Source organism: Pezoporus occidentalis, unplaced genomic scaffold, assembly GCF_034315485.1.
Source record: "Pezoporus occidentalis ecotype Australia unplaced genomic scaffold, CSIRO_AGI_Poc_V1 ctg117, whole genome shotgun sequence".
NCBI lineage: Eukaryota > Metazoa > Chordata > Aves > Psittaciformes > Psittacidae > Pezoporus > Pezoporus occidentalis.
In genome coordinates, this window is record NW_026912961.1 from 4,328,041 (window position 1) to 4,342,183 (window position 14,143).

General features: G+C 38.6%; 1 protein-coding gene across 1 annotated transcript in view; it reads left to right on the forward strand.

The window, feature by feature from the left end:
- Positions 1 to 14,143, forward strand: part of LOC134175238 (guanine nucleotide-binding protein subunit alpha-14-like) — an 85,455-nt gene that overhangs the window by 15,006 nt on the left and 56,306 nt on the right. The window contains exon 2 of the mRNA XM_062640934.1: positions 11,086 to 11,270. Coding sequence (XP_062496918.1) covers positions 11,086 to 11,270 — 185 coding nt within the window. The remainder of the gene's footprint in view (positions 1 to 11,085; positions 11,271 to 14,143) is intronic.

Consider the following 14,143-nt stretch of genomic DNA (forward strand, 5'->3'; position numbering starts at 1 on the left):
GCCAGCATTTGAGGCAGAGTGTTTTGGGATTTTCTGTTTTGTTTTTCCTGTGACTAAAACCAGCTGTAGTCCATCCAGAAAAGAGTGAGAGAGGTTTTTCCAGTTCAGTTCTGGGGCTCAAAACAGACTGTTTCCACACCCCCACCTTATTTTTTGCCTCTTAAAGAAGCGGTGAGACTTGGTTTTAGTTGTATAGGGTGGTTGGTTTTTTTTTGTTTACTTTCTTATTTAGTCTCTGGGAGAGAGAGGGAGATGCATAAACGTACAGAAATGAGAAAAGAAAAGCCCACTTATTTTTCTGGACTGTATATTTGAACCTGCTTTGCAGAAATGCTTTAGACTTTTGATCAGAGAGATCCCTGGTGCTAAACAGAAGGAAGCTGGGTGGCAGAGCAAGTTCTGAAGGTTTGAGGATCACCTGTCACGGCAGAATTCTCCTGGCTCAGTGAGTGCAGGAGGATTAGAGAGGTTGAAGCTAAGGCCAGTTTAGTTCTGAACACCAGCATCCTATTGTGAAGGTTTATTGCGTTTTAGAAGTATTTTTACATTGAACCTATTCCAGTGTGTCTTAGCACATTGGCAGCTTCATTCTTACAGATGCCATTCTTACATGACAGATGTTGTTACAATGTCCTTTGCAAGAAGTGCCCAGAATCCCAGCTGTGGTGGAGGGAATCGAAGAGGAATCAGCACAAGAGTGAGTGCTCAGCTTTGAAAGATGGTTTCTTGTCTTCAGATTGTGTGCCAGAACTCTTAATATGTAGTTCTTCATGAACAGTAAGAGTACTGGAGCCCAGATCATTTGTAGGTTTTTTGGTAGAAAAAAAAAAACAAAAAACAAAAAGTACAATACACTATAAAGAGCTACAGGGTGATTGCTTGGAAAATTCTAGGAAAGGAAGCTTCCCTTTCATGTTTATTCTATAGAACACTGTTGTAGCATAATTTTAGGGACTGCTTCAAGATATATTAAGGCATTGATTATTAGTGTTTTTTCCCTGGCAATCACCTGTTGCTTGATGGTTCTGGCCAAAGTGCAACATTAGAAATGATTGAGGAAAATGATCTACTGAGTGATCCACCTGTCAGAAGAGAAAGGAATAGCAAGTCTGTCCTCTTAGATGTTCATATATGTTGTGATCCAGATAGGGTAAAGCAGTTGGCCTTCATGTACCTTGGTATACCTTGTTTTTAAATGTGTATTTTAGTTGCTGTGGCTTTATTTGGTGTCTTTTTTACATTACAGTTTGATTTCTTGGTATTCGTAGTAGTTTGCAATACATATTTGCCTGAATGATTTCACAGGAATGTAGCTGGAAACCTAGAGGTCCAGAAGATACACAGTCTCATAAAAAAGAAAGATGAAGAGTGGGAAGAATATAGTATGGAAATATCTGTTGGGTCTTCACTAGTTATTTATTTCATAGAAGCATAGAATAATTAGGGTTGGAAAGGACCTTAAGATCATCTAGTTCCAACCCCACTCTCATGGACAGGGAGACCTCCCACTAGACCAGGTTGCCCAAGGTCCTGTCCTGTCTGGCCTTGAGCACTGCCAGGGATGTTGCCTGCTTGGATTCTTGGGAAGACTGTGTTTCAAAAAGTACTAGCTAAAATGAGGAAGAAGGAAGAGGGCTGTGGAGGGGACTAGAAGGGGGTAGGAGAGAACGCAGGAGAGAAGGGTGAAACTGGGAAGGGATAGAGGGAGGATGGAGAGAAAGAAGGTCTGAGAGACTGCGAAGAGAGGAGAGAGAAAGTGGGTTCGCAAAGAGCATCCTGTCCGTCAGTCTGCACACTATGTACTTTCTTCTCTTTTTCCTTCACATTTAGAGAGCATGCTTTCTCTTTTAAATCACAACATTGTATGATAGAGCCTTGCTGGTAGTGGTTTATTCAGCTGCTTGGTTTCATTTGATGTGTGGTGCTAATACAAAGCTTCTTTCTGAACACTGAAAAAAATCTCTCTGGATTCTTGTATCACACTTATTTTCAGATTTCTGCCACATGAGCTTCAGAACCAGAAGAATTTCTTGGAGTTTTGCTATTCTGTCACCTTTGAATTTGGTGATGATATGATAAGTTAATTAAACTGCAGTATCAGGATTTTATATGATATAAATGAACCTTCATATTCAACATTAATTGTTAATTATAAAAAAAACCAACATAGCAAATGTGTGTTACATTTTTAATAATTGCTTGCCCCATTCTGCAACTCTTTATGACACTCTATAGTCACATCAGTTATACCATGTTTGCGGTGGAAATTTCCTGTCATTTATTTGCCAGTATCTGCAGTAATAGTCTGGTATGAGGGCTGTGCAAACAATAAACTCTCATATTGGCCCTGTTTATCACAGCATTTCTCAGTCAAAGATGAGATTTCAGACTACCACTTCCTTAAAATATTTACAAACATGTTAGTCTGTATCCTGTCCATCACTAGACAGACTAAATTCACTTTGAAGTGAATAGGATCCACCTATGTCAAAGGCAGGATGTGGCCTTTTACAGAGCAAGGTTGCTGTGAAGGGACATGCACATCTTGGAGTTTGTTATGAAAGAACATCTCATCCCTAAGTATGTTTTGTGATCCATCACAGGTTGAAATTAGTGTGTGTACTGGCTTCCAGTAATGCGTTCACTGGGAATTTTAATGCAGTTCTAGATTTGATCATAGAGTGGGTACATTTATAGGGAGGTAATTTGCTATCTTTTTCTAATGACCCAAGACTCTCAAATACAACTTTTAAGTTTTGTTTTTTGTTTTGTTTTGTTTGTTTTGTTTTTTGTTTTGTTCCAACCCACCCCCACCCCCGGCATGTGATATTTGTAAATGAGCATGTCCCACACTCAGTACATTAATGTTGTAAGGTGGCCTTGGCCTTCGCTGAAGTCGGTCGCCTGCAAGGTGCTCAGGAGTTGTAGCACCTTGTAAAAGTACCTGGCAGTAAGAATTGAGGAAGTTTTACAGAAAGTCTGTCTTCAGTTTGTGTGTATGCTGCAGTCAGCTTGAAACCACTTGTTGGAGCAAATGAATGCCATCTGAAACAACTCTGGTGGCTCCTGATGGAAGAGCTTTGAATCAATGTGTGCATATATATAGATTATATCCCATTTTGTAACACTGAGCTAGGCTTCAGCCTCTTGTTGCTGCTGCCTAGTAATGACATTTTACTGTTCACTAAGTGCAGTCTTCACTGTTTTATGGATTAATCTGGAAAAAGTACTCAAACTAAACCAGTAAAATTTTAAAGTAAGGTGTTAATCTGACACAGGACACTGCAATGCAGAGGAAGACTCAAGAAGGATAGATCAGTTATTGCCTTTCTTAGCTGTCTCACAATAAGTAAGTAGGGTTACTGGCAATTAACCTGTAGGGAAATTTTTGCCTCAGCTGTAGCGCATTTTTGGTGCAAATACAGTATAAATTTGCCTCATCATTCTATATTATAAATGAACATACCAAAATCTAGGTTATAATTCTGGGTATGGCTTGTACACCTAGTGAGATGACCTTAAGTAGCCAACTTGAGTTTGAAGTGAGTGGCCTCTGTTCTGTAGTAAAAGTACATTATTTGGGGAATATTCAGTGTCAGTTAATTATGAGTGAGATTGTTGTGATGTCTTCAAAGGAATAACATCTCATAATCTCTGATTAACAAAGTAATATTTTTCCCACCATCTGCTAGTGTAATTCCTGCATAGTGGCATAAGTTTAAAACTTGAGACCTAGCTACAGCTACTTGAGACCTAGCTACAGCTAGGTCTCAAGTTTTATAGCCATTTTATAGCAGTGAATTTGTATCTTAATGGAGTTTGAAAGTTCAGTAAGGAAAGAGACAGATGATTCTGGCTTACTTAAAGGAAAGGAGCTCTGCTGTTTAGGAATCTTCATTCCTATAGAAATCTGTAAGGACTAAGGTAAGTTATGCACACAACTTTTGTATGATGGTATTTTTCAGAGGATTCATTCAACTGACTTAAATGATTTAGTACTGAGTAACATTGGTGCATGAGAAAAAGGGTTCCTTCCATGTCCTGGTGACGGAGGACATGGAAATGGTTGAGGTACTGAATGCTTTCGTTGCCTCAGTCTTTACTAGTAAAGACATCAGAAAAATACTCAGAAATCTATGGGCCCACAGACCAGACAGAGAGTGTGAAGCAAGGAAGACATCCTAGGGGGAGGAGTATCAGGTTGTAGAATTAAGCAAACTGCACATACATAAGTTCATGGGCCCTGGTGGGTACTGACGGAGCTAGCCATGCTCAGTAATCTTTGTGAGGCCACTCTCAATAATCTTTGATCAGTCCTGGTGACTGGGAGAAGTGCCTGAGAACTGGAAGATGTGACCCCCATCTTCAAGAACAAGGACCAAGAAACCTACAGGATGGTCAACCACCCTTAATTCCTGGGAAGGTGAGGGAGCACCTAATCCTGGAAGACATTTGCACATGAATGACAAGAGAATCAACCAAGGTAAAGTCATGCTTGAACAACGTGATAACCCTCTACAATGAAATGACTGGCTTGGTAGATGAAGGGCAAGCAGTGGATATTGTCTGCCTACACTCTGTAAGGTTTTTGACACTGTCTGCCATAAGATTCTCAGAAGGAAGCTGGTGAAATACGGACTGGATGAACAGGCAGTGAGGTGCATTGAAAACTGACTGAATCGCCAGGCCCGGAGTGTGGTGATCAGCGGCACAAAGTCTAGTTGGAGGCCAGTAATTGACAACGTATCCCAGGGATTACTACTGGGTCCAGTCCTGTTTAACATATTCATTAATGATCTGGCTGATGCGGCTGAATGTACCTTCAGTTTTGCTGATGACATCGAACTGGGAGGAATGGCTGATAAACCAGAGAGTTGTGCTGCCATCCAGACCCTCAGGATGCTGGAGAAATAGGATGACAGGAACCTCATGCAATTAAAGGGAGGTGCAAAGTCCTGCACCTGGGGAGGAACAGCTGCAGGCAGTGGCTGCTGTTGGCTGGCTGTCTGGAAGGCAGCTTTGCAGAAAGGACCTGGGGGTTCTGGTCAACACCAAGCTGAACACAACCAGCAATGTGCCAATACAGCAGCAAAGGCAAATGGCATCTTGGGCTGCATGAGGAGGAGTGTGGCCAGCAGGCTGAGGAAGGTGATCCTTCCCCTGCAATCAGCATTGGTGAGGACACACCAGGAGTGCTGGGAACAGTGCTGAGCTCCCTAGAGAGTGTTTCCCACAGGGGAGGAATAATCACAGAATTGTGGAGGCATGTTGCTCCTGAGAAGTTCCTTGGTTTCCTATTTAAACCATGTCCAGGTGCTACTGTCAGTTCCATAGGATACATCTGCGCTTGCATTGTCTGTGATCTCCTTTTCTACTTTTTTTTTATAAAATTATTTTAAAAATACTTCCATTAGTTTCAATAGTAGCAGAGTATTGAGGGACACTTTGCGGGGGCTGAGGGGTAGCTTTTGCATGTTAAGCATATAAACTGTTTCACAAAGCGCCATATTCCACGTGCAAAGCCTTGGAGAATCAGACTGGAGGTTGTGAGTTTTGATTCCAGTGCTGGTTTTTGCTCTGGTGCTTTCTTTGGAGGTGTTTGGAATGACTTAAAATAACGGAATGAAGAGTAACATTATACTGCACTTTTATAGCACAAAAGACCAGAATAAGCTATGGAACTTTCGCTTTATATAATTGTTCTTTGATAAAAATTTATGTATTTAAGCTGGTATTTTTCTTTTCCAAGAATCCTGTAATTGAATAGCTTATTTGCAGTCATATAGTCACTTCCACTTTTATATTTAGTAGCAGAAACAACATCAAAATAGTTATTTAGGTGTCAAATGTGGTGCCAGAGCAGAAGCAGACATTCAGCTATATGTGTAGCATTAGCACATATGGATTTCTAAATCATTTAAAAAAAAAAGTGGGTTTTGTGTGGAGTTTTGTTGTGTTTTTTTTTCCTTAAAAGAGCTTCTGTGGTGATTATTAAATACGTTTGGAGCCTCTCCCTCTCTTAATTTAACTTCAGAAACTGCAAACCTCTTACTCTTAATCATGTTCCCTGTCATCAGCAAGGGAAAAGTTACCAGAATGTGGTTGTAACATGAGGGATTTTAGAATGAATGAGGGCTGTGTTCCTTTTAACAGATGTGGAATATGGTTCTGAATCCCACAGAATATGAATGGAGCTTCTGAAATAGCTGCTGGGTTTTGGGGGTTGGTTTTTTTTTTTGTTGTTTCCCTGTCCCTGTTCCTCGCCCTCACGCTCTTCCCTCCTCCCAGATTTGTTTATACATTTATGGAGTGGGGTTGTATTGCTGGTTAGTAAAAAGTAATAGATAATACTTCAAAATACTGCCTAGCACAAATATCAGGAATGCTCAATGGTAAATGAACAAAAGAAGTGAAAACATTTTATTTTTGGGTTATAGTCCTATTAGAAAATGAACTAACTGTGTATGTGTTGCCAAAATGAAATCTGCTTTGACTTTTGCCAGGTCATTAAAAACACTGTCTTGTCCCTGCGTTGTAGTAGTGGAAATGGTTGTGGCTTTGCTTTCATGTAACTAGGAGCATTACATTGTGAAGCTAATTTCAGCATTTAATATGGTACCTTTGGTAACTACTGTGGAAGTAGTTTACAAAATGGGCAGAGTAGTCCTCCAGGATTACTGAATGACTCCCAAAGGTTTTCCTTTCTAATAAACCTCAAAAATTTCCTTTCTTCTGCTCCAGATCTCCTCTTTGAAATGAACAGAATTTCATTCTGCATTAATTTTTGTGCCACTGTTGTTTAAAAAAAAATTAAAAAAAATTGTTGCTCCAACCTTATAATTTTTCTGTAAGTGAGGTTTATTTACTTAGAAGACCTTTTCATTATGTCCACATCTGGAGGTTAGATGGGGCTTGGAGCAACCTGGTCTAATGGAAGGTGTCCCTGCCCATGGCGGAGGGGTTGAAACTAGATGATCTTTAGGGTCTCTTCCAACCCAAACCATTCTGTGATGCTATGACACTTGCGCACTAACAGCATTTAGTTCTGAATATCAAACTGTTAATCCTAAAGTTATAGAAAGATGCTTCCTTCTTTTGGTTGAGTAAGCCTAACAACTGCAATACAAAATATTAGTTCAGTTTATAATGCAGGCAGCAAATCTCCCAATTTAATTACTAAATGTTGGTACCTTTATTTTATAATTATTTCTGCGTGTGAATAGCTATTTTGTTAATTAAAATGGCCATTTTTCCATAAAGACTGTCAGAGAGTCAGCCTGTTGTGCCAGCCTGAGACCAGACGATTGAGGCCACTGAGTTTTTCATAGGTGGTAAGTCAGGTATTGCTGTAAATGTGATTTTGCCAGTGAGCCTTTTCCATTGGTACCTCATAACTGGATGAGAGGTTGAATACTAGATGCTGGTCAGTAGATGGCCCATGGCACTGAACATTACTTTTGCAACCCTGTACCTTACATATTTTGCTGTAGGTGTCATTGCCATTACAGAGTTGGTAATGCTGAAGAGCCACCCATATTTCAGTCATTTGAGCTGCTCAAGTGTGGATCCAGGTTTTACAGTAGGCTTCATCACCTCTGCCAAATGTTCCTTAACGGTAGTAGGCTTAGCAGAAGTGGCTAGTTAGAACTGGTTAGAACTGATTTGCTCTGTCCTTAGCAATTACCTCCTAGTTTTATTGTGGCTGTATTCAGAGTCTGCTCACTGACGTAATTAAGGTGCACACACAAAGTCCTTAGGAGAATGAGAGTGCAAGGTTCTTTTGTTTGACGTTTTGAATTTTGTTTAATAACTTTTCCTCCGTAAAGATTTGTGATATTAGACTTAGCAAATAAATCTCATTGGCAAAGGAGGAGTTAAGGACAAGAGAGACAGTGGCCAAAACAAAGATAATTTTTTATTCTTTGAATTACCTCTCAAAAATTCCAATATTTCTTTTAATTGAGAAAAAGGATTTGGGTAGATAACACCTGTGTGGCAATCATACATTGGAAGCAGAGGGGAAAAAATGAATGCTTGAAGTGACTAGAAGGAAGATAAATTTGTGACTTTAACAAATATAGTTATGTGTCACCTTTTGAGAATATTCTGTCTCTTGACCTAGTCAGTAAAATATGTGGTCTATATTTTGGCAGTAATGATTCAACAGATAATTTCCTGAAGATAAATGTACTAAATGTATTCTGTGCAAGTGCTTACCACAAATGCCACTGAGGAGTAAAATACACTTTAATATGTAATGTGCTAGGACTGTTTATTCTGATTTATGTAAAAACTCAGGCCAGCAATCCAACATGGCTTAATCGGAGTGTTTTATTCTCAACTGTAAGGGTTCCACTGGCAGTGAAAAAAGTTGGTGACGGGGTTTTGTTTTCAAACTGAATTGTATTTGAGTAGTACTTGTGTTGACTTCTGAAAGCTGACCTCCCAGGATTGCCTTTCTGAGGGCTGTAATTTATAATGTAGTGTTAGCATTTTACTTAAAGTGCTTTGTCTCACATGTCTCAAATGTATTCCAGCATATCTCTATGTTCCATCTCTCTCAAGTAAATTAATAGAATGCAAAAATTAAATACTGCAAATTTATTGAAAGAACAGCTATATTAATCTTATTTTTACAGGTATAAGTATTAAATATCTTTTACTGCTTGATTAAAAAGTTGTTTCACTCTTTTTCTGATGAGTGCTATTGGTGCTGTTACCTGGAGAGCAGAGCTGTGCTAGCAATGTCCTAGAGAAGGACTGTTGAAAAACGTATGCTTGAATAGGGGATAGCTACAGCTTTGAAACGAAGTCCACAATAGACCATGCAAAATAGGAAAGAGAGTTATAGAGTAAGAATTGATGGCAGTGATAAATCTCGGGGAAAATGGCTATGGTACACAAATAATGCATGATGTATTACACTTTCCTAGGTTACTTTGTGTTTCATTGCTATTACTGTTAAGGGCTGGAGCCCTGCAGTTGCATTATCTGTCATTAAATTCGAACTATGGTCTGCTGTGGTCCTGAGATACAGTATGATGAGGTGGGCACTCACAGCATTTTTCTGCTTTTCTATATCTGAATTTGTAATGTTCAGAGGAATTTTTCCCTCTTTGTGCCCATATATTTTTGACATCTGGTGGTACTAAGTGAATATTACTGAAAGTTTGTTAATGAGGATTCTGTCTTTCCAGCAGTAGGTTCTTATTGGAGAAGTGAAGCAAATCCTACAGCTCAGCCAGAATGGAGCTAATTGTTGAACTTCTGGAAAATTGCAGTGAAGATTTTAAGAAGAAATTGTAACAGGTGTTTTTTGCTCGTTATCATCCTTCATTTGGGGGAGAACAAGAAAAGGCTCTCCATGACTCTCTTGTAGAAGCTGCATTGGATAAGAAAGAATCACACTGGTGCTAACTAATTGGAAATGTAGAGAAAATTAAAAGTATGGTGGGAAAGGCATTGAGCAATTACAGGAGAAATTTTTCTGTTCAGTGTTAGTCAAGTTTTATGAGGATGACTGAAACTAAATTGCAGAAGTGTATTGAGAGTTGGCAATGAAAGGGAATGTAAAGTTAACTGCAGGTCAGTGCAGAGTATTACAGGTGGAGAACAACTATATGACATGCACTCTGTCTTTTAATTACTTACAATACAGGTAACACCATTATGCCCCTTCATAAATCTAAGATTTGGCAGCACCTTAGTATTCGAATTTTTGGTACTCCAGGTGTATCTCAGAGGTAAACAGAGCTGAGAATATTTATATAGGGTCAAAGGGATGATCAAGCTAAGGAATATCTTCTGCGTGAGAACTGTTGGACTCTAGCCTAGAAAAAGTACAGCTCAAGGTGAATATATATGGTGGGTTGACAATGTCTGGCTTCTAGGTGCCCACCAAATTGCTGTATCACTACCCCTTCTCAACAGAACAAGAATATATGATGAGAAAAATAATGGGTCAAGATAAGGAAAGGGAGATCACTTACACATTATCATCACAGGCAAAATGGATTCAGCTTATTAAAATTAATTTGTTGTCAATTAATAAGAGAAGGACAGTGAGAAATAAGAACAAATCTTTAAATAACCTTCCCTCCACCCCTCCCTTCTTCCCAGGCTAAACTTCACTCCCAACATTTCTGCCTCCTGCCCCTGTGCAGCACAGGGGCATGGGGAGCAGGGGTTGTGGTCAGATCTGACACTTTGTCTCTCCTGCTCCTCCCTTCTCGCACTCTTCCCCTAGTTATCCAGCCTGGGGTCCTCTCACAAGATAGTCATTCACAGCCTTCTTCAGCATCAGTCCTTTCCTTCCCAGTTCTTCAAAAACTGCTCCAGCATGGGTCTCTTCCACAGGGTACAGTCCTTCAGGAACAGCTGCTTCAGTGTGGTTTCATGTCACTCCTCTACATTGTTAACATTCTGTAAATGGGCTTTAAGCATATGTACATGCAAAATATTACATGAATGATGTAAGTTCATATATAACTTTAAAATATACATTTGTGAGTTGTTGGGCTTTTTTTCAAATAGGATCAGTAATTCCCAGAGTATTGACAGTAATGAAAGTATTTTTTGTAATTTTGCTTAGCATTTTTTCAACCAGTATTCATGTAACGGTGGAAATGTGAAACTGAGTAATATGTCCTAATGATAAAATTCTTCCCCAAGTTCAGTAATAGTGCAGGCTTTATTGTTAAGGTGTAAATGGTTCATAAACTTTCTACCAACTTCTCAGTGTTAAAGAATTTTATCCTTACATGAACCAGATTTCTTTCTTTTGTACTCACATATCTTGCTTGTTTTGTAATCTGACTCCTACATACAGGATGCTTAGGTTAAACACTGTAGGATGAATTCTAAGATACTTTTACCAAGTAAACTCTCCCAAAACCACCAATGCAAATATTTTGACTAAAACAGTGTAGATTATAAAGAATGGAAAATTTAAAAATGATCTACAGTTAATGGTGACTCTTGTGCATGCTCAGATGGAGTGCACATCCTTCTATGTGTATTTACAAATAACTGCCAAGATTTGCAAATGCAATACTTCTGTCTCTCTCCTCTTTCCTCCTCTTCCAGGCACAGGAGACAGTGGCAAGAGTATGTTCATTAAACAAATGAGGATTATTCATGCATCAGGTTACATGGAAGAGGACAGGAAGGGCTTCACAAAACTGGTTTACCAAAATATATTTACTGCCGTGCAAGCGATGATTAGAGCCATGGATACTCTCAAGATACAGTACACATGCAAAGAGAATGAGGTAAGACAGGAAATAGAAAATTCTAGTTTTAGTCCATGAAATTTCAGTCTGTACTCAAATTATTCGAGTCCTAACCTTCTACAGGCAGAACCTTAAAAGTCCATGTGTCTTTGGGGAGTTTTGTGCCCTGCTGTCTGATTCTACACAGCAGGTTGAGAACAACAACTACTGGAAAGAGAAGCAGGATGAGAACGGGTGGGATAGAGCTGCCTAGGAAGAGAGGAATTTTCAAAGTTGAAAGGTGGTAGTAAGTACAAAAAAAATAAAAATGTTTTTTGAAATCCAAGTTGTAGATTTAGAATGATAGGAATGTGCAGGCAGAGCCTGGTGTTCAGTAGAGCTCCAGAACAAGGAGTTTCAGGCCTGTTGCAGGGAAACATCAGATCTGCTTGACACTGGTGTGCTTTGAAACATACCTCCTCGAGCCCTTTTGTGTGTTTGGTCGCAACCTTTATGTACTTAAAAAGCTTGAAAAAAGAGGCTTTTCCAACCATTTTTTAGTTTCTGTGTATGTTATAAAATCACGTTTTTTGTTTCAATGCTTATGATTTATAGAAAAAAAAAATCCGCTTCAGTTATATCAGTTGCATCCTTCGCATCCATCTGTTGCATCAGTTGCATGGGTATCATGAAGAATATGTAAGCAAATCATTGAGACAGGTTTCCAGTTGGCTGAATTTTAGTGTTAAGTTAGGGAAGACTGTGTAGGAAATACCAAGGCAAAAACAATTTGTAGAATTTATAGGTTTATCTGAAGTACTGTATGACAAAATAGCCTATTTTTCATTCAAAAAATACACTGCATTTGAACAATACAAAAAAAAAAAAAATCAGATTTTTTATTTTTTAAGTTGGTTTGTGTTACTCATTCTCCTTAGGGTTATAAAGAAGAGGGTTAGAAAATGTTTAAAATAAAGGACTGGGAAATTAAAATTCTTTTATGTTTTTACCACAAAAGAACAGATAGTGTTAGCAAAAATGAATTTTGGACTTCGGAGAGCTGAGTTATTAGGGTAGTTCTTTCCTATATGAGAAAACTTTTCTGAGGGTTAGTAAGTTGTTGCTTGTAAAAAAAAATTTAGATCCTTAAGAAGGCAGCAGTTACAGAAACACCAGATGTGATGGTGAATATACTTTGTCCTAATTCAGGTTTGTATCTTTTGATGAAAAATGCTTAGAATCTATTTGGAGGAATAAATTTGCACTGCCTCTTCTATATGTTTTGGGTTTTTTGTTTGGTTTGATTTTTGTGGTTTTTTTTTTACTTCCTATTAGGAACAAAATAAAAGGACTTAATAATTCTGGGCTCTGAGAGCTGAGCTGGATGCGTTCCCGTAACACACTATTCTGGCTAAATTATGTTCTTGATGATAAGTGTGCTGGTGGTGTCTTCAGATTCAGAAGATTATAATGCTGTTTTTCAGTTGCAGGGAGGCAGGATTTAGTCTTGTGCTTCTTTATTAAAGGTAACAAACTGCTAAGTGGTAAGAATACAGCTTGGCAAGCTCAGCTTCAGTGGCAATTAGAAAGCAAAGTCATTTTTGCTTTACACACAGAGAAACTCTTGAGGCACAACATGAAAATAACCACTCCAGTCGCTCCAGTCACTTTGCAGGAGACTACTGCAATTTAATCCTTCATTTCGGTGATGAATATAATGCAGAGTACAATAGACGCTGTAATTGCCTTAAATTAAAGGATTTTAAGCCTGTAATGAAAAACAGTTGACAACAACAGTGATAAACAGAAGAGTTGTGAATCTGCTGTCATAATTATATTGCAAAGGTGTGTCCAGTGGCTGTACAGAAATAGTCCAGCATGCTTCTCCGCATTTCAGTATGTCTGTCGTCTTCATGGCATGTCTTCTTTTTAATGAAAAATTTGTTTCCCTCTAGCCATGTTATTAATTTTTGTTTGTTTGTTTTTCATGTATCCACTCTGTGCTTTGACCAGGTCAGGTTTTCTCGTCTGTGGGCCCTGGCATTATGTGCCAGCTGAATATCTTCATTTGATGTTTTTGTAGTGAAGAACAGATAGTTCTGTGTAGACTCTCTTCCCTGTAAGTATGACATATCTCAAAATCTGTAACTTATATATGGATAGTCTATCTTAAAGTTTGCAAATAAAAGCAAGTTCTGTAGCAGGTGTTTGAAGATGTTTCTTATTGCTGTTTTCAACTGCAGGTATTTAAGTAAATGGCCTGACTTTCTATAGATGCTGCATTGAGATGGGAAGGGGGTTTTGTTTTGTGTTGACTTGAAGTGTCTTGGATGAAGTACTTATCTATATAGTCATGCTTGACCTTTAATTGAGCAGGCAATTTTTACCCTAATTTCAGGTGGTGTGTTCTTTGTGATAACTTTGTCTCACCCTCAATTTGAGGTTGGAAGTTTTGGGTAGTAATCTTGTGTGAGGGTTTGGTTTGAATCTGTGTCTTCTTTCCATATGATAATAGGGATTGCCAAAAAGCAAAATGAAAGTTGATTGCAGCCTGTCCGTTTGCTTCTTTGAGAATTGTGATTGAGTTAATGTGAATATTAAGTACATGAAAGAAGGGAAAGTGCATGGGATAGCTGGGAAGTAGTGAAAGCTCTTTTTTGCTGTACAAATTTATTTTTTTTTAAATCAGTTTAACTTGTAGGAAAAGAAAATCTCAAACACAAGGAAAAAGATACCAGGTGATTCTGGAGGAAGGGAAAATACAGCATTTCATTTGTGAGTATACATCAGTCTTAAAAGGCAGATTTTAAAATATTTATTGGTTGCTTGACTTTGCCAGGCAGTCACATCTTGTTGGATTATGATAGTTTTATGCTGTATCAGAAATAGGCAGAAGAAACAAGTTATGTAAGCGTATTTGAACTGGAGATGCA